The following is a 19,272-nucleotide window of genomic DNA, read 5'->3' on the forward strand; positions in this document are numbered from 1 at the left end:
GCAAAGGGTATTCCCCCCAAGGGCAATAACATACACCAGGCAAGATAAATGTAGGGTTAGTGGAAACTCACACAGCATGCTGCTGCCAAAGCTGGTCTGAGAACTCATGGCTGTGAGGTAGTAGCGCCTGGCTCCTGTCGAAAGAAAACACACACACACACACACACACACACACACACACACACACACACACACACACACACACACACACACACACACCACCTTTTAACTGACAATGTTTTCATAATCTCTTAAGATGTATTCCCATTCAGCATTTGTAGCACAACCTAAAATACAAGAATGATTCATAGGAGCAGGCCGTGCTATCAGTCCCGCTGGCTCTCATTCCATTCCCCTGAGCCTTACTTTGATTCAAAATGTCAATCTTGCTGCGTCTTCAAACTGCTAAGGAGTGTTTAACCCTACCCTGTCTCTCCTGCTGCGGGCTTCTCTCCCACCTGCAGGCGCTCTGACAAAGAGCCAACTCTCTACAGTACTCTGAACTCCATTCGTGTGTCAACAAGCCCCAATTGCCACATACTCTAACAGCTGAAAAAGACTCAAAACATTAAAGGCATGCTGGAACTGAGTTACTGTATGTGGCGGATCACACCACTAAATGGCATCACAGCCCTTTGAAGACCCTTTCAAGGGAAACAGAAAGTGTCTGTCCTGGTAGCTGACTCAACAATGTGTCTGTGTTCCCAGGTGTTCAAGCCTGATGTCACTGCTCTGTTGTAAAGCCAGTTTCACACAGACAGATACTCATGCGGATGGCATATTATACTAAATATCCAGACATCTGTCTAAGCCAACAGGTTAATTAGTCCAGACTAGTTTCTCATGGCCAGACATTTCTGCAGAGTGCTGTGCCATTCAGGAAAAACAATCTGGGTTTCTTGTATTTCTTTAAACCAATCAGATTGCAGCGACCTTGAACAACCTTACACTCAGATAGCGTATGAGGGTAAAGGCCAAGGGAATGTTAAGTGGTTTGATTTCCTGCTCATTAAGATACTCTATCGTGACTATAGATTGGTGCAGTCATGAGGTTATTTTTGTAGGCTGAACCCGCAAGTTAGCATTGCAAGAGCTCCCCCAAAAATCAGTAGCTTCCTCAACAAAAACACACATTAATGATACTCTCGTGTTTTGTTCAGCAGGATAATCTCCACATTGAACACCACTCTTTTCATTGTTAAAGCATAAATGCAATCAACATAAGTAAAAAGCCAACGCTAGGCTATAACCACACTACATTACGGTTGCAATTCTGCACGTCCCCACCGCTAAGCTAAAGGTGGCTAATGTTTGGGGTGATGACGTTATGTAGTATTATTTAGTCGCTTGTTAGCAATTGACGATTTGAAGGCACATAAAAGCTTCAGACATTCACCAGTGGGGTATTTACTGACGTATTTTAGCTGGTAGAACAAAACAAGAAAATCTCCTCAGCTTGTGATAGCCACAGGTCTTTTTTTCGGCCATCTTACTGAAAAAAAAGCAAAGAAATACGTTGACTTCGAGACGAGCGGACAGGAAGTGGTAAAATGCTGACTATTTCAAGGTTCTAGGACCCATTCCTGCACAACTCTTTTAAGCTTTTCTATTTGTGTGCAGCAAGTACGATAAATGTAAGTACAAGTACACAGATGAATTTCCCAGCATTAATAGTATACGTGCAGAACATTAGGCGCTTTCACACCGGAGTACTTTTACCCGTACTTTCCCGTTTAGTTCCGATAGTTTCTGGAATTTTGCGTTCACACCAAAAGAGAACTTAGTTCAGAGAACTTTTACCCCCTTTTTAGTGCCTGCTAGAGAGGTGGGACTATCCTGGGGAGAAAAAAGTTCCAATTTCTGATTGGTTGGGCGAATTGCAAACCAGGCCTCGTAAAATTCGGAAAAGTTTTTTGAAGCCGCCATTGTATTTGCTGGCATTAGCATTATTAGCATTAGCATTAGCCCCGCGCACCAACGGAGAGAGAATAACTTATGGCAACACAAACATTGGAGCAGTGGAGTGATGAGGAGGTGTCGGCGTTCTGGCGATTTACTCGGAAGGCTGGGGACTTCGGGTGGCAGTATACGCCGTGAAGTTGTTTGCGGCCTGCCAGTAAACCCAAAGCAGAAGACGACGAAGTGACGTCAGCGGCTTCATTTGCGTAATCTTCCCTCAGGGAACGTATTCCGGTGTGAACGCGATCGGCTCTTAGTTCCATGGGGGAACTAAGTGCTGGCACTAAGTGCTGGGAACTAAGTACGGCAAAGTACTTGGTGTGAAAGCGGCTAATGAGTACTTTTATTGGGAACAGCATTTCCCTCATAACGTCTTCATGTGTCTGGACAATAAATGTCATGTCAATCTAAACTTAATATGTTTTTCCATTAGACACTATGTGCATGTTGGGGCTTGTAAAATATCTTCAATTGATGGTGAATCATATGTTCATCCATGTGAAGAGCCATTTTAAACACCTGTCCCCCATTTATAATCCTGTTTATGCTAGTAATAGTCATGAAAATGTGATCTCACAGACAGACGGAAAGTGAAGTCAGTCTCTCAGGCAGTGAAAAACAAACTGCCACTTATGATTCAACCATTAGGCCAACAATGTGGCCACTCCACATTTCTCTGAGCTATTTTGGTACATTTGCTACTTCGGAAAACAAAAGGCTTCTCTGAGACTGTAAAATAACTTAAATGACTTAACACAACAGTGTTATGTTTTACAGACAGTACTTGCGTTCCTATAATCCCTTAACATGTCAAGAGATCAAGTTACTCACTGTTTTCCAGTGTAACCCTTATTTGTTGGCGGTTCTATTTCTCCAACGTCAACTTCAATCTTGTTCAGTTTTGTGTCTTTGTTTTAAATATCGAAATATAAAACTAGATATATATATTTTATATATATATATGCCACTGTAAAACAAATGTGTAGTTGCTTGAAAGGTTTTATTTTCCTTTGAATGGTGTTTTCTCCCACTTCGAACTCTTTTGTGCTTTTGATATTGGTCTTACTTTGGGTAAGACAGAAAAAGAACAATTAAAAGCTGCAGTGTTTATTAAAGTTTCTTATAAATGTTGGCATATACAGACACAGAAAGGGGACAATGGTCTTTGTTGCCACCCAAGAGTGCTATTAGGCTGCCTTCCAAATGACTTAAAGAGCCCGTGACAGCCTCCCAACAACTGTTGTGCAATGAAATATTGGGCTACTAGTCATCTCGAAGCGATACCGTTCCGATAAATATTAATAATTTCGAACATCGCGGGGAAATTCCTTCGACTCATTTTGAAGTTTTGGGGGAAGCCGGAAGTGACGTCAATGCGGGAACGCTTCGAGAGCCAAACACGGACAAAGTGTGTTGTCATGCGTAGAAATGGTGAATTACTGAGATTAGGCACGTTAATAACGTTTTAATGAAGTTGACTACAGTATATTCATATTTGTCAGTGCTTTCATGTCAATTCGGCGAACATAAACATAAATTATCGTGGTGAAGATGATTAAATTAGGATTAAAATCGGAGCTGCTGAATTTCCTCCCGTCGGATGTGATATAAAAACAAATCGATTATTTTTGTAGTTGTAAACTCAAGTGGATGAAACTACATTTATTAGTGCTTTCATGTCAATGCGGCGAACATATGATACATTAAATGATCGTGAGGATGATGATTAAAAATCGTTTGTTTGAGCCGGTCTGCATTTCCTGATGAGAAAACAAACCGATGCTTTTTGTAGTTGTAGTACACCAACAACATGGATTAAACGTGTGTTTTTTTACCACAATGTTGGGGAAATTAATGGATAAAATGCACGGATTATTATTATTATTTCTTATTATTATTCCCACTCCGATCGGGACACTAGGTCCACCGTTTCCCCGCAGCGAGGCTCCCCCCGTTGACAGTTTACGTGGGACGAATCCCGATGGGCCGGTACCGAAGTGGGCCGGTCGGATAAGTCACTAGCACATCCCCCACTCCCCCCGTTGACAATTTACTGGCGGTACCGAAGTGGGCCGGTCGAGAGTCCCGGGATGATTTTTAGTCCCAGTCCACCACTGGCTACATGACCGTATGATCGCCCATATTGACGCACCTCATTCCTAAACTTCTAACAGATACAACATAAACCGATCCTTCAGCCTCATATGAGCTCTCAGACACGTTCAACATTAAACTGTCATCGCTGTCTGAGCGTGCTGCTGTGTGCGCCGTCGTGCGTTTACATCTGACTGTATATATATAAAGGTTTACATGCAGAAGCTGGGATCCTGGACGGTGCAGCTGGAGCGCTGTGCCCGCAATGACGTCACACATCATTTGGCGGGACTTGAAGAATCCGCGAGAAGATCCAGAAAATGGTCAATATTGAAGGATTAATGGTTATCAAAGTACAAATCTCCAAAATCAGTTCAGTAACGGTTTTCAAGGGGACAATATTTACTCAGATTGATGGGTTTGGATGATGGGGGGAACTCGTGTCACAGGCTCTTTAAGCACATTGCTGCCCTAATAAATCCAAAAGTATTGCTGTTAATATCATTTCATGTAAAAGGAATATGCTTTGGTGGTACACGTGTGTAACGTGAAAATATTGGGAGACAATTCAAATTATCAAGTGCAAAATTAAGCAACAGAAGAACATTTCAATACAAAGCTAAAAAGGTACTTTGAATGTATTCTTTGAGATAAATGGAATTAAAAGCTATGCAGAACTGTTGCATACAGTATGGAAATAGTTTTAACATCATCTATCGTGCTAGCTATCATGACATTGTGCCTTGTGCCATTGTGACCCCATGGATGTATACAGAGAACTTGATACAGCTTTGGAGGCGGGACCCCGTTCATTCCAAGGAAAGATGCTCAGTGGTGCATAAAGCCAAAATGACCTGACTCTAGAGAGCTAAAGTACCCGTGACTGGGCCCATAGAGAGAGCCCATAGAGAGAGCCCAATAGAGTTTTCCATCCACAGCCAATCACGGCTCAGTCAAATGAATGGAGAGGGGAAATAACACTGGATTCAGATTTGAGCACATCTTACAACTTGTAGGCCCTAATGATTAAAATAAGGGCTGTTCAAGTGTGCATACTGGGTAGTTGTTTTAGCTAAAAAATAAATGATACGCTGATATCCAGATGTCTCCTTTCCAATGTAAGTCAATGGAAAAAAGTGATTTTGGGTCCAATGACGTCATGGATTGACAAGGAAGTTGCACTTTGTCAACTACGAACATTTGCTTCTGACAAGCAAAGGATTGTGGGTCAGAATGGAAACATGAGCTGGCTTGCTTACTGCAAAATGCAACCAGGTGCACAAGGACATCCATCTTCTTTTGCATACTGAATTGGACATATCTATTTGTACAAACTCAATCTGTTTCTGGCATTGTACAAGTATGGTATGTGCCTTGGAATGCTGCCTCAGGCCTTATACAATAGGTGGACATAATTATTGTGTGACTTTGAAACTAAACAAAGCTAAAACAACTATTTTCGATAACACACATCCTTCTCAGTCACTGGTTGAACATTAACCATTGTCCGAGTAAAACATGTGTTTGGTTTGTAAGGTTATCAGGGTGCACTGTAGCGGCGTGTGTGACCAGCCCCACATTGCTCAGCACTCCTCCCAGTGAGCCATTCACCTCTCACACAGAAAAGAGATTACACTCTCACTGACTCACACAGTCAGGTGGATCACTCACTAACATCTCATACTCTCTCTCTCTCCTCCCCCCTGCCCTTTACTCTTCTCAGGTTCTAACTTGTTCTATGCTGGTGATGACTGTTAAGGCCCTGACACACCAAGCAGTCACCAGAGGACTAGCCGACGCTGAAGTCGGCTGTTGCCTGGCCGTGTTCTCCTGCGTTTTGGCCATGTGTCGCACGGGAACACACCGCACCGACTTCAGTGCATGAGTGGCAATAACTCTCCTTACCAGCAGGCGGCGGTAGTGTGTAAAAGTCCATCTTATTTTACCTTATAAAAACTACTTATTTTTAGATTAAATTAGCACATCTTTTGGGACTCAAGAGGTTTCTTTTTATTTTTACTTGAGCTTTATTCCACACTGTGTCTTGACATAAACTGGGCAGTGAACATAAGTACTTACTGTGAGAACAGGTTACACAGCATGTAATTAAGATTGTTATTGTCAATTTACAATGCACTTTAATCCAGAATAACAGACTGAACAAAGGGCGTCGCCTTGCTTCCCTATGAGTTTATACTTCTCATATCATCTCTGTGTGCTGTTGTCCTTTAGCTTATTTTTGGGCTTTTTGCTTCTCCTAATTATAATAATTTTATTATTATTTTGTTTGTTTTTATCTTATCTTGCATTGGTAATTACCATCTTGTCTTCCTTTGCTTTTGTTATCAGCATATAGCTAAGCTAAACTCAAAGGCTTTGGCTAGCGATAGAGGAAGGCTTTAAAGGGGCCTATTGTGCTAATGTTCAGGCTTAATATTGTATGCTGTGCCTCTACTGTGACAGGGGTGGACTGGGACTACAAATCAGCCCGGGACTCTCGACCGGCCCACTTCGGTACCGCTGGCCCACTTCGGTACCGGCCCATCGGGATTTATTTCTCTCATACTGCCTGTGCTGCAGCACCTCTTTCCACCCTCTGTCTGAAACCAGAGCCCAGTCTGCTCTGATTGGTTAGCTGGCCTGCTCTGCTGTAATTGGTCAACTGCTTAGAGATGTCCCTCCCCTTAGCCTATCACGTACAATGTGTTGAAGCGCTAGCCAATAGAAGCTTGAGTGTTACATAGTGGTGTCAATATGTTCTGGAAGTAAACAAAGGAGTCCAATGGAGGGGTTTCAGGCAGGGACACAGGGATTTGAGCCTTTGCAGACCATTTACATGCACAACAACCTTTACAGGAAAGGGAAGATAACACAAAACATAATCGGGCTCCTTTAATAAAAGAAGAGCATATAGTGAAGCTGTTATTTAATAAATGTATTTTTAGGAACATACACATAAGTGAGTCAGCTGTTATCCCGAGACAGGAAGTGGGTGTGTATAAGTATTGAAACACAGAGACATTAATCATCTGCTCATTTCAAGTGGACTGACAGCCTGTGGTGCAGCGCTGCCTCCTGATTGGCTGTGGCACTTTGATTGCTTTCTCAAGAGAAGTTTCCTGGAAAACCTCACATGCAATTTCTGTCCACAGTTCCTGCTTTGATTACAATGTCTGCTGGTTATACAATTTTTAACAATTAGCTTTCCCGAGTAGCGGTGTAAGCCACAGGATGAAACCACAGAGGAGGACTCAACTGAAAAACAGCAGAGAGCGGTCCCGTGGGAGGGAGACTGAGGATTAAAGACAATAATCATTGGTTTTGCAGAATGCCAGGGTGTGTCTGACCAAAAGTAGCTCCTCCCTCTTTGCCCTTTATGTCTCTCGACAACATATCCCGATTACAAGTCTAAATGGTTATCTAGTTTCTTCTGAACTCCATATTTCCAACCAGACATGCACTCATTCCCTCTCCCTCCTGCTGGATTCCTTCATATCCTTCCTTCAGATCCTGAGTACACTCTTGGCTGAGGCTGAAATAAAACAAATCCTCTGACAGAACTAATTGATCCCTTCCATTTTCTTTGTCATGGATGAAAAGCCTAAATCTGGCAGGATGTCATCATGCAGACATGTGAATAACCCTGCCGGTGATTCCAGTAAAACAAGTATAAACCCTGCTATTACATTTTAATCATACAAGATTTCTGAATGGCTAAATGGTGTTTCTAAAGTTCAAAGATAATATCCAATGCAGTGTTTACTTTGGTCTATCATTATTTCATGTGATGGGAACATTTTGAAATGGGCTGTTGGCCTTTCTGTATGCTGATAGGAGATCGAGGCTAATTGAGTAAACAAAAGAGGGGGTTCTTGAGTATTTATTGTGTAAAACATGAGTAATCTGTGTCACAGTGCTCTAGGGAGGAGATCATGGGGTGTGTTTTTGGTTTCCAGTATCTGCCAAACCCACAGAGAGAGTGATTCCCAAAAATACTTTTTCAAAGAAACATTCACATTTCACTCACATTTTACAGATTATAAAACTGTGACAACGCTGTCATGAAGTAATAATCAGATGTTATGCTTAGATGCATCAGCTGTTATGTAGATTCAACACAAATAAAAACCAAAATAGTGAAGAAAATAAATGAATACAAATATGTTGGGTGTACCAAACTCAATTGCGTGGAAACGGTTGACAAAATAGAAATATGTTAAACTAATTAGTAGAAAAATAATTGTATAAAGGGTTGGAGCCAATAGAAGCCCAAGTGGTACATAGTGATGTCACTGTGGCTCAGTGGGGACAGTGTCAGTGTCCCCGGGCAAGACACTTAACCCCAAATTGCTTCTGTGGGGGCAGTATTGAGTGTATTTAAGTCGCCTTGTTTAAAAGTGTCTGATAAGTAAAAATGGAATTAAACCTAAAATGTTAAAGAGTATGTTGGCATGCAGCCAAATGGCTCACTGAATAGTCATATAGCCTTCTTGCTGATCTCAACAACTGTACGTTTCTAAGGTACAAAAACCCCAGCCAAAACACTTATTTTCATAATGATTACATCCGCACCTCTGACCTGTTCTACTTACGAAAAAACACAAGCACGCACATACACACATAGCACATTCTAATTATGACAGGATCTATCATTGTTAGGGGTGTAACGGTTCACAAACATTTCGGTTCGGTACATACCTCGGTTTTTAGGTACGTTTTCGGTACAGCAGAAAAAATTATCACAAAACATAAAATATTTCTTGTTTTTTTGGAACTGTGAATAATGTATTCACTCAAATAAATACAAAATATAATAAAATAAACATTAAAGATGGGGTAGGTAAGTTTCAGAAACCGGCTCGAGAAACCGGCTCTTAACATCCCGATAGCAATGAATATCTTAAGTGCTTTGACAAAAAATCCATAAAAAAATGTCGTCTGTAGAAGCCGTAATACTGTAAAAAGTACAACGATGGCCTACCTGCCTGTCAGCCTTCCATCGGGGCACAAACTTATCTCGTGCCCTCATTGGTCATGTGCGCGTTCGTGTGTGTTGGAGGAGGGGCTCTATAAGGAAGTGGCAAATTTTCTCCGGTTGTGTATTTTGAAATTCTAGCGATCTCGAGCCGGTTTCTCAAACTTACCTACCCCACCTTTAAGGTGCAGCATTTCGATGAACTGAAATAATCTGTATGTGAACTGTACTAGTACCTAAGCAGCCAGTTTGACATTAGGACTTGCTTGTCATTGTATTTTCATGTTTTTTTTAAAGAAAAATGAACTTGTCCACATTGCTTGCCGAAAGGGCAGATCTGCTGGCACTAGCAATGTCTCCTGCTGTGGAGAACACCCTCTCACTAGGGACAGAGGTAGTAGCAGATACAGCCAGGTAGCGCTTTGCTAACATGGCAACATAAGGATATTTGGCGTTTGTAATAGCTTTGGCTCGGTCTGAACTTTTTGCGAGTGGTGGAGGCTTACATGCTAGCGGGAGTTGGGTTTGCACTTCAGTCTTTTGGTACCGGTGATATTCACGTTCGGGTGATGCCTTTTCAAATGAGTGTGCAAGTTTGATGTATTGCCAGCCGCGTAACTAATTTTAGTTGAACAATGCCGACAAACAGCTTTGGTTCGGTCCACCTGTCTTTGTCCGTCATCCTTGTACGTAACTGCGAAACCAAAATGTTCCCAAACCGGAGACTTTAATGATGCTGGAGGATTTTCGAACTCAACTTTATCTGCGTTCGCCATTTTGACAGTACCTCAAATTACTGACTACATTTGAACGCATCCCTGTGACCAGCTTTCATAGTCTGCCTCTCGTCCAATGAAATGACTTGGTCGCTCTATGACGCGTTGAACCCAATGTGAGCAAATTACTCTGAATGCTGCGACGCAGCACCTGAGATTACTTCCAAGAAGTTGTTCACATTCTCAGTTTTTTACGTTTAACGTTATATTCGTTCGGTACACTTCGTTACACACGTGTACCGAACCGAAGGGCCCGTACCGAATAATTTCGGTATTTTTGCTAAATCTCTCTAAAAAGGTCAAATGTCACTTGTTTTGCATCAATCTTGATACAAGATACTTATTATATGTTGTACTTTGGATTCCTAAAGCTTTTAGTCTACCTTACCATCATCCAAGGGTAGTTTTCACTATAAGTAAAAAAGAATCTTTGGACGGACACTATAATTTACAGTTTTTTACTATGTTCAATCTGAATTTTCTTTAAAATAAAAAACATCTATATTGATTCTGACTTTTCTACATCCAACTCACAGGTTTATCATTATTTTGAGAAAGAAGATTATTAATTTAACCCTTTTAGAAGGGAAGATATGGTCATTGGTTCTGGGAATGTCATTTTCGAGCCTGAGACCTGAAAAACAGGCTCAGGGCTCAACAGGTTAACAATGAGGCATGATTTATCGTCAATACAGGAGCAAAAATAATGAGTCTCTGCTACACCAGTAATGCCCCCTTATACATATTTCAGTTTAAATTAACAATGTTTGGCAAAATAGCAGAGTTAATTAAATGTTTCTCGTATTATGGATGATGTAAGCATAGCCACCAAAGCCAGTCTGACAATGACAAGATTTAGAGCCAACAAACACAATGATAATTGAATTAGGAATGCATCTCAAACCATATAAAGCTCCTCATCCCGGAAAGCTCACTGGGCGGACACTGGCATGTTAATTATTCCCTAGAAATGCTTTGAATGAGTACTTGCTGCTTTCACTGTGGCATTAGCCACTTTTTACCGAAATATTTTACCGCCGCATCTTTCACTATGATCTATCTTCTGAAATTCGAAAAAAGAACACCTTGTGTAGCCTGTATTACATTACATTGCATTTAGCTGACGCTTTTATCCAAAGCGACTTACAATAAGTACATTCGACCAGGAAGACACAACCTTGAAGAAAACAGAATCATATAAGTACATCAGGTTTCATAGAGCCAAACATTTCAAGTGCTACTCAACTGGCTTTAGATAAGCCAGTCCTTTATTAGTATATAAGTGCTTTGTTAGTAATTCTTTGTTAGTAATTCTATCGCTCGAAGTGGAGTCGAAAGAGATGAGTTTTCAGTCTGCGCCGGAAGGTGTGTAAGCTATCTGCTGTCCTGATGTCAATGGGAGCTCAGTCCACCATTTTGGAGCCAGGATAGCAAACCCACGTGTTTTTGCTGATAGGAACTTGGGTCCCCCTCGCAGCGAGGGTGCAGCGAGCCGTTTGGCTGATGCAGAGCGTAGTGCACGCGCTGGGGACGGTTTAACCATGTCCTGGATGTAGGAAGGGCCAGATCCATTCGCAGCATGGTACGCAAGTACCAGTGTCTTGAAGTGAATTCTAGCAGTTACCGGAAGCCAATGAAGGGAGCGGAGGAGCGGAGTGGTGTGGTAAAATGTAGGAAGGTTGATAGTTAGCGCCGGAATTGAACTGATTCTCGGGTCCGAGAGACGGCGCCACCATGGTGGAAACACTGAAAAATTGTTTGCAATCTGGCACTATCTTCGAACCAGCCCTGGAACGACCTACTGCAAGAGAGGTATATAGGTACATAAACTATGGATCAAAGGACATTTCTGAGATGATAAGAACTGAACCCTTAACAACACAACTTCTTTCCTTTTTTTGGATCCTGATGCTACAGATGCTTTAGCACTATCTCCGCTATTGTCTTCTATTCTAGAGCAATACTGTTCTGTACCTCATGTGACTCAGGAATCTCTCAGTGCCACACAACATAACAAACATTTCTGGTCAATAACATGTCCCGTCTAATCCCTGCAGAGTGTCGGTTTGTGGTGAGGTGCAATGAGCACAGAGCAGGGCCATTACATGATGTGTGTTTGCATGTGTGAGCATGCATGTATTCCATCTATAGGGAGAACATCAAGTGCATCCACAATGCAGCACAGCTGGGTTTTTATTGAGACCCAGAGCAAACAGAACACAACTTGGAGACATGCCATGTAACTCCTGCTCTGACAGGAAGGTTGGATTTACTGGCAGATTAGCAGGGCTGCTAATACGTGCAGCACATAACTGACACTTTGAACGGCTCACTTGCAGGAAACAATGGATAAGGAACTTCAGACGGTAGGATGTATCACAGCTACACTTTAATCACCTTATAATGATCTGCTACACAATATGGTGAACGTCCAGCATTAACACCACAAAAAAGTACTTTTCACAATCATTACAATACTATGACTGAAGTCACACATTTTAACTGTAGAGTAATACAGGGTGCTTAGCTGCACGTCAGTGTATCTATGACCCGTAGTTGAATACCTGTTCAGAGGCCTGGCAGAAAGGCTAACATCTGATTTCCATTAGTTTGAGAACTAGCTCCTCCTCGCATTCAAGACTCCTCACCGTAGTGGAAAGTAACTAAGTACATTTACTCAAGTACAAGACTTAAGCACAATCTTGAGGTACTAGTAGTTTACTTAATATTTTCATTTCATGCTACTTTATACTCCAACTCCACTACATTTTGCAGGCAAAAAAAGTACTTTTTCACCTTTGCATTTATTTGACAACATTTGATACCTGCAATTACATATAAATATTCCACAAAATACAAATAAGCTTATACATTATGATGTTCTATTATGGATTAAGAGAACTGGCAGCATAAGAAGTGATTAAAGTGAGCTCAACCAGCTGCAAAATTACTTATAATGGAAAATGTATTACAATCCAGTGATTTATATTGTTGGTAAAATGGCAATTATGCAATATGAGTACTTTTTCTTTTGGTACTTTCACTATAATTTCTAATATGTTTGTGCTTTTGCTTTAAAATGTCAGCTGCAGGACTTTGACTTGTAACAGAGTATTACTACACTGTGGTACGTTACTACTTTTACCTAACTTAAGGATCTGAGTAGTTCTTCCATCACTGCTACTCACAATATACTAGAACACGAAGGAAAGAGTTATTCATAGGAAAAGGTTCTGAAGCTATACGACATCTCAACCACAGCGCGCGACACACGCGATCTTATAAACAAACTTTCTTTACATCGTATTCCCACACAGAAAGGATCTACAATAAAACCAGTACTTACCTCAGTAAATGAGAGCCTTATTGTTCCCCTGTCCCAAATTCCAGAGGGGAGCAGAGCCCTGTTCAGAGTTCCTAGTCTTCCTGTAGTGGGGCAGTGTTTCTCTGTGTTGCTCCAGACATGCAGTCATCCGGCGCAGTCTCCTGACCGAGAGTCACTCCCCCCTCCCCCCTCCCTCTCCCTCTGCTGCTGTAACCCGAGCCAGGTGTTCCTGCACAGCTGGCCCAGGTGAGGCATACCATCCACTTCATGTTGACACATTATGTCAGGAAATAACAGGTAGTTCACATGTTCACATTTACAACGCCACACAATAGCTGTATGTCAACATATGTATGAACCTGCATTTTAACCCTTTCGATACATAAGTGCAGAGGTGTTGTACTTAAGGTGTTGTACTTAAGTAATATTAGCAATACTAAATTGTAAAATACTTATTGAAGTATTGGCATCAAAATATACTTAAGAACCAAAAGTTAAACTGCTCGTTACATGTAATGGCCCAATCATATTTAATCACTGGAGTATAATATGACTATTGATTAATTCATGTGTTGATCACAGCTATATAATGTGGAGATCATTTTAATTACTTTATTTACTGCTGAGGAAAGTCTTTATCTTTAATGATATTTAAATGTTTATTTATATTTTGTATTAGCTAGTAATCTGAATAATTGGAGTAACTAAAGCAGTCAAATTAATAATAATAATAATAATTTCGATTTTTATAGCACCTTTCAAGAAACCGAAGGACGCTTTACAATGGGAGATAAAATAACAAAACAAAAAAATAAATAATAATCACACAGACACACAGGTTGAAAAACAAGTTGCTGGGTACTGCATTTGATCTGGGGCCGAAGGCCTGAGCGGTGTTTGAGTTTTTGTTTGAAAGTGTCCAGAGAGTCTGCATTCCTGATAGCAGAGTGGAGAGAATTCCAGAGGGTGGGGGCTGCGACACTGAAGGCTCTGTCGCCAAAAGATTTCAACTTGGATCTGAAGCCTGATTGGAAGGGTTCGTAGAGCTCATGGTTGGACATATGATGGAGTTGGGCAGCAACTGCTCAGCAACAGCAACTGCTGTACGGTGGCTGAGAGGTGCAATCGACAATTACAAAGTGTGAAACACTTTAACAAAGCTTGAGACAAATTTATATTTTATAAAACAAATTTACATTTTATAAAACAATTTTACCAAAGAAAAAACGATTCAACATTAACAAAAATAAATTAACAAGATGCGAAACTATTTTACAAAGCTAGATACAAATTTGTCAAAACACATTTCCCGAAACACTTTAACATTTGCCGAAACACTTTAACATTTGCCGAAACACTTTAACAAACTAGAGAATCAAACCGCAAAGGGAATGCCCATCATACCAGAAGTGACGTGCAAGTGATTGACACAAACTTAAGTTTGTTTTGGCGGATAGACCGCAAGAGATATGTACTCGTGCACACGAGAAAGTTACAGGTTCGCCAAGTAAGAAGTGGAGCTGTCTCTTTTACACACAGCCTTCGCTGTGTTTACCTTCATTAGACAGACAGCTAAAGAGAGCCTGCAGGCAGAAAGTATATCGTGATGAGCAAAACCATATCACTTGGCCCAGGTGGTTTCAACAGAACGGCAAAACATGTTTAAAGACCATAAACACACTCGTACTACCGTCCATAGGTACCGGCGGTCTTTCCACCAAAACAAACTTAAGTTTGTGTCAATCACTTGCACGTCACTTCTGGTATGATGGGCATTCCCTTTGCGGATTGATTATCTAGTTTGTTAAAGTGTTTCGGCAAATGTTAAAGTATTTTGGGAAATATTGAAGTGTTTCGGCAAATGTTAAAGTGTTTCGGGAAATGTTAAAGTGTTTCGGCAAATGTTAAAGTGTTATGGCAAATGTTAAAGTGTTTCGACACTTGTAAATTTGTCGTAGCTTTGTAAAAGTGTTTTGCATCTTGTTAATTTGTTTTTGTTAATGTTAAATCGTTTTTGCTTTGGTAAATTTGTTTTATAAAATGTGAATTTGTCTCAAGCTTTGTTAAAGTGTTTCACACTTTGTAATTGTCGATTGCACCTCTCAGCCACCGTACTCCCGGAAGGTGAGGGACTTCGCCACTCTATAGAGGCTTCCTAATGACGTCACAGGATTTCTCGTCAGACATCTTGGGGTCCTTGGCCCTGTCTCAGGTCGACTATTTTCATTTCCTCGCTCCTCGGTCTCACCGGAAGTTGATTTGTCTGCGCCATCTTGAGTACCGTCCCATGGCTCTTATTTCTGCCGGAGGACCGAGGAGCGATGATCGAGGAGCGAGGAGCGAGGAGCGATAATGGAGGAGCGATAATGGAGGAACCACCAGACCATCCTCAGATGAAATCCTCAGATACTCGCCCCGCCCCCTTACTGTGTATCGCTCACTGATTGGACGATGCAGTGCATGCACTGATCTGATGCTTCTTGACATGAGAGCAATTTCCCAGCGGAGTGAAGAAAACACATGAAACTCACGGGAGTCACTCCTCAGTTTATACCGTGTTTTGTTTCAATTCATGTTTCATTTAGTTACAAACATGTGATATATCTGAACAACAAAGTGGTGAAAAATCATTTTATTCATTTGTTGGAAACATTCTCATGATCGCTTTTTTCGTTTTACATTTTCATTTATTGTCATTTCCATTCAGTCAGTCATTAAGTGCTATTAAAATGTTAATGTACTACATATCCAAACAAACAAACAAAATGTGCAATCTAATGAATGTTAATCTAACTGGGTTTTGATAGATAACATATCTCTTTTTCTTCTCTCAATTATTTTATTTCTATTGTGCACTCTAATCAATATTAATCAAACTATTGTTCGTTTATACATTTTAAGAATGGCGTTTATCTTTTTTGAGAATGAGTTCTTATTTGATTTTATTTATTGGGGTCTGCAACAGATGATACAAATGTTTGTGTCAGTAAATGTGTACTAACAGAGGCGGGGGTGTGTGTGGAAATAACGGGGACAGAGCTGCTGTCAGACGATCAGCTGTGCTGCGTCATCACAAACGGACGTCGCTTCACGTGACGCTCCGGAGGAAAGGACGTCCCATTGCTCTTGAAACTCGTTTCCCTGCTTCTCGTGGTTTCCTTAGAGGCTTCTCAATACTCAAATTTCCCCTCCTCGACTCCTCGGTCCTCCGGTAGTGACCCGGAAATGAATTTCAGCGCGCCATTTTGAAGGACGTCTCATTTCTCTAAATGCACACCGAGGACCGAGGATCGAGCATCGAGGAGGCTCTCTGGAGGAGCTATAACCGAGGATACACTGATGGTTCCTCCACGGCTCCTCCGCGGATGCATTTCCGGGAACGGTGGAGGCGTGACGCACGGCCGGACTTATCTCAGCCAATGACAGCTCTGCATGCATCCCCTGGATATTATTTGAGAACCTGCTCTCATCGCAACGCGATGTTTACAGTGAGAACAGCTGTGAGGTCCTGCAGAAAGCAGAGCAGTGTGTAAAATATATATCACTCAGTATAACAGGCCTACTCTCTTTATTTGCTTTAGTTTAGTAGATATCTACAAAGAGTCCATATTTTTCTAAAACCATTTAGTGCTTCACATAATAAAATACACAACGGCTGTAGCCTGATTATGCTTTAGCAGCTGTAGGTGTGTGTGGTACAGTATGTAGGTGTGTGTTGTACAGTGTGTAGGTGTGTGTTGTACAGTGTGTAGGTGTGTGTTGTACAGTGTGTAGGTGCGTGTGTTGTACAGTGTGTTGTACAGTGTGTAGGTGCGTGTGTTGTACAGTGTGTAGGTGCGTGTGTTGTACAGTGTGTAGGTGCGTGTGTTGTACAGTGTGTAGGTGTGTGTGTTGTACAGTGTGTAGGTGTGTGTTGTACAGTGCGCAGATGCCGCGGACAGACGGGTCTCAGTTGGTTTGATGTCCTTACTTTTAATACTTGCAAATACAACTTTTGGCCCGTAATTTCAATTCCCCATTTCAGCGACCAGAGAGAGAGGGGGGGGGGGGGGGTATATCCAGTCTCTGACTGTGTTACGTTATTATGAGAGTGCTCTCATACTTTAAATTGTATATATTTATATAAATATATTTGTGTGTGTGTGTCCGCATCTGTAGCCTGTTATTGTCTCATTATACCGCACTCTCAATGAATTCAAATAAAATATGTGGGGGAACAATGTTCAGTTGATCTAACAGAGATTATAAAATATGACAAAACACTCGACAGCTGATGCAGCTGTTGCCACGTCATAATGAACGGACGTCGCTTTAATATGACCGCTCAGAGGAGAGGAGTTCTCATTTCTTTAAACGTCTGCTGCTTCCCCTCCTCTCTCCTCGGTTCCCCTCCTCGGTCCTCCGCTCGCATCTCCTGTGGGCGGGTCTAAGTCTCGAGGAGGGGAGTCGAGGAGGGGAAATTTGAGTATTGAGAAGCCTCTCTTGCGTCTCTCCATGCTTCCCTGGTGGGAGGGACTAGTCACAGGGAAACGACTCAAGTGAGGGAAGCAAGGATTTAATTTAACCGACCTGAGACGGGGCCCCTCTCAGGTCGATTATTTTAATCTCCTCGGTCCTCGGTATCACCGGAAGTTGATTTGCCTGCGCCATCTTGAGTACCGTCCCATGGCGCTTATTCCTGCCGGAGGACCGAGGATCGAGGAGCGAGGAGCGATAACGGAGGAGCGATAACCGAGGAATCACCAGACCCAGAGCCATTTAATAGAAGAGTTACGACATCTCCGTTCACTCCAATGGACCACTTTTTTACAGCAATGGCGGATCGTGGATCCTGTCAATCGTTCCCCGGAAGTTAGCGCCAAGGCTGGCAGAGCTGTGGAGTTGCAGCATAATAGACCGTCCGTGACGGACTTTTAAAGGTAAGAAGAAGTTTAAAGATGTATATTGCGGATATTATCAGTACATCTGATTCAAATGAACATGTGTATTAAAGGATGTCAGTGGATTATCCCTAAATTAGTAGATTTAGGGAACGTTTACAGATAACAGATTAAGCTAGCATACCGAAGCAAGTTAGCAACACACGTTGAACAGCCTTTTAATTGTAAATTCCGTTCTCTCTATGTCATTTCGTCCAACATGTTGAATTAGAGAAGAGGGGCTTCTAAACGGGATTGTATGCGGGGGTGGAGGGAGTTAAATATTAGATAAATATAACTTTGGTGCGTGTAAGAGTGAGTGTTTTTAGCAGAGCCATATTGTGTCCTTGTGATTCTGTTGATTATTACCTGTCTGTATAATGTTGCAGCCCAGCTGATTCTGGATTGATGGCAAAGGGAGAGGGACTTAAGTGAGAGTGAAAACACAAGGTACGTTTAATACTACTGTTTTATATAAGTAAACACGTTATCTCCCCAAGGCAATAGGTGTGCTATATAGGTGTGTATAACCCTTTCTCCTGTCTGTTGCTCCCTCTCTCAGCACAAGAACCAGAGGGGGGTTCAATGGAGCCTGAATACCTGCACTGAGACCCTCACCCTGCACCCTGAGTCTCAACTCTGTGTTTTTCAAGCCTTTCCCTGTTTTTTTGTATTAAACAAAACATTAAGCTTTCCCAATGGTGTGGTTTTCGTTTTGTGAAAAAGTGCAAATGCAGTGTTTGTATATAAATCACATATTTTGTTGCTGTTGGTCGTGAAATTGCTCCTGCTGACTTGAGCCAGCCATTTTTTCCTCCGCTCTGTGTCAGTGGGGAAGCCGTACATTCGTACTCCTTTCTCTGAGAGATTTGAGCATCCCCAGGCAGCACATCAAACCATGGTGGCGACTAGGAGGCAGCACAGCAAACCATGGTGGCGACTAGGAGGCAGCACAGCAAACCAGGACAACACGGAGGAAAAGGCACCGACAAACTGCATGATATGCTCTTCTATGTTTATTGAATTCCATGTATTTGCAATGGAAGTTCCTAAAGCAACACATTTAACATCATCATCATCATCATCATCATCATCATCATATCCTGTCGGTCTCCTGTCCTTTCTGAAAGCCATAAAGACGACATTAGTCATTTAGATAACTTGTGTCCTCAATTACCAGGGGATTACTGAAACTACCATGAATTTAAGAAAATGGTAGAAATT

General features: G+C 41.7%; 1 protein-coding gene and 1 long non-coding RNA gene across 2 annotated transcripts in view; one reads left to right on the forward strand and one right to left on the reverse strand.

Moving 5' to 3' along the window:
• Positions 1-13,285, reverse strand: part of ppp1r13l (protein phosphatase 1, regulatory subunit 13 like) — a 39,208-nt gene extending 25,923 nt beyond the window's left edge. The window contains 2 exon segments of the mRNA XM_071205273.1: positions 72-134; positions 13,151-13,285. Of these exon segments, the coding sequence (XP_071061374.1) occupies positions 72-108 (37 nt within the window). The 5' untranslated portion in view covers positions 109-134; positions 13,151-13,285.
• Positions 13,286-17,338: 4,053 nt separating this feature from the next.
• LOC139434955 (uncharacterized) lies at positions 17,339-18,742 on the forward strand. Its single transcript, XR_011644235.1, has 3 exons — positions 17,339-18,048; positions 18,438-18,498; positions 18,611-18,742. It is a non-coding gene; the product is annotated as an uncharacterized lncRNA (long non-coding RNA).
• The last annotated feature ends 530 nt before the right edge of the window (positions 18,743-19,272 follow it).

This window comes from Pseudochaenichthys georgianus, chromosome 13 (assembly GCF_902827115.2).
Source record: "Pseudochaenichthys georgianus chromosome 13, fPseGeo1.2, whole genome shotgun sequence".
Classification (NCBI taxonomy): Eukaryota; Metazoa; Chordata; class Actinopteri; order Perciformes; family Channichthyidae; genus Pseudochaenichthys; species Pseudochaenichthys georgianus.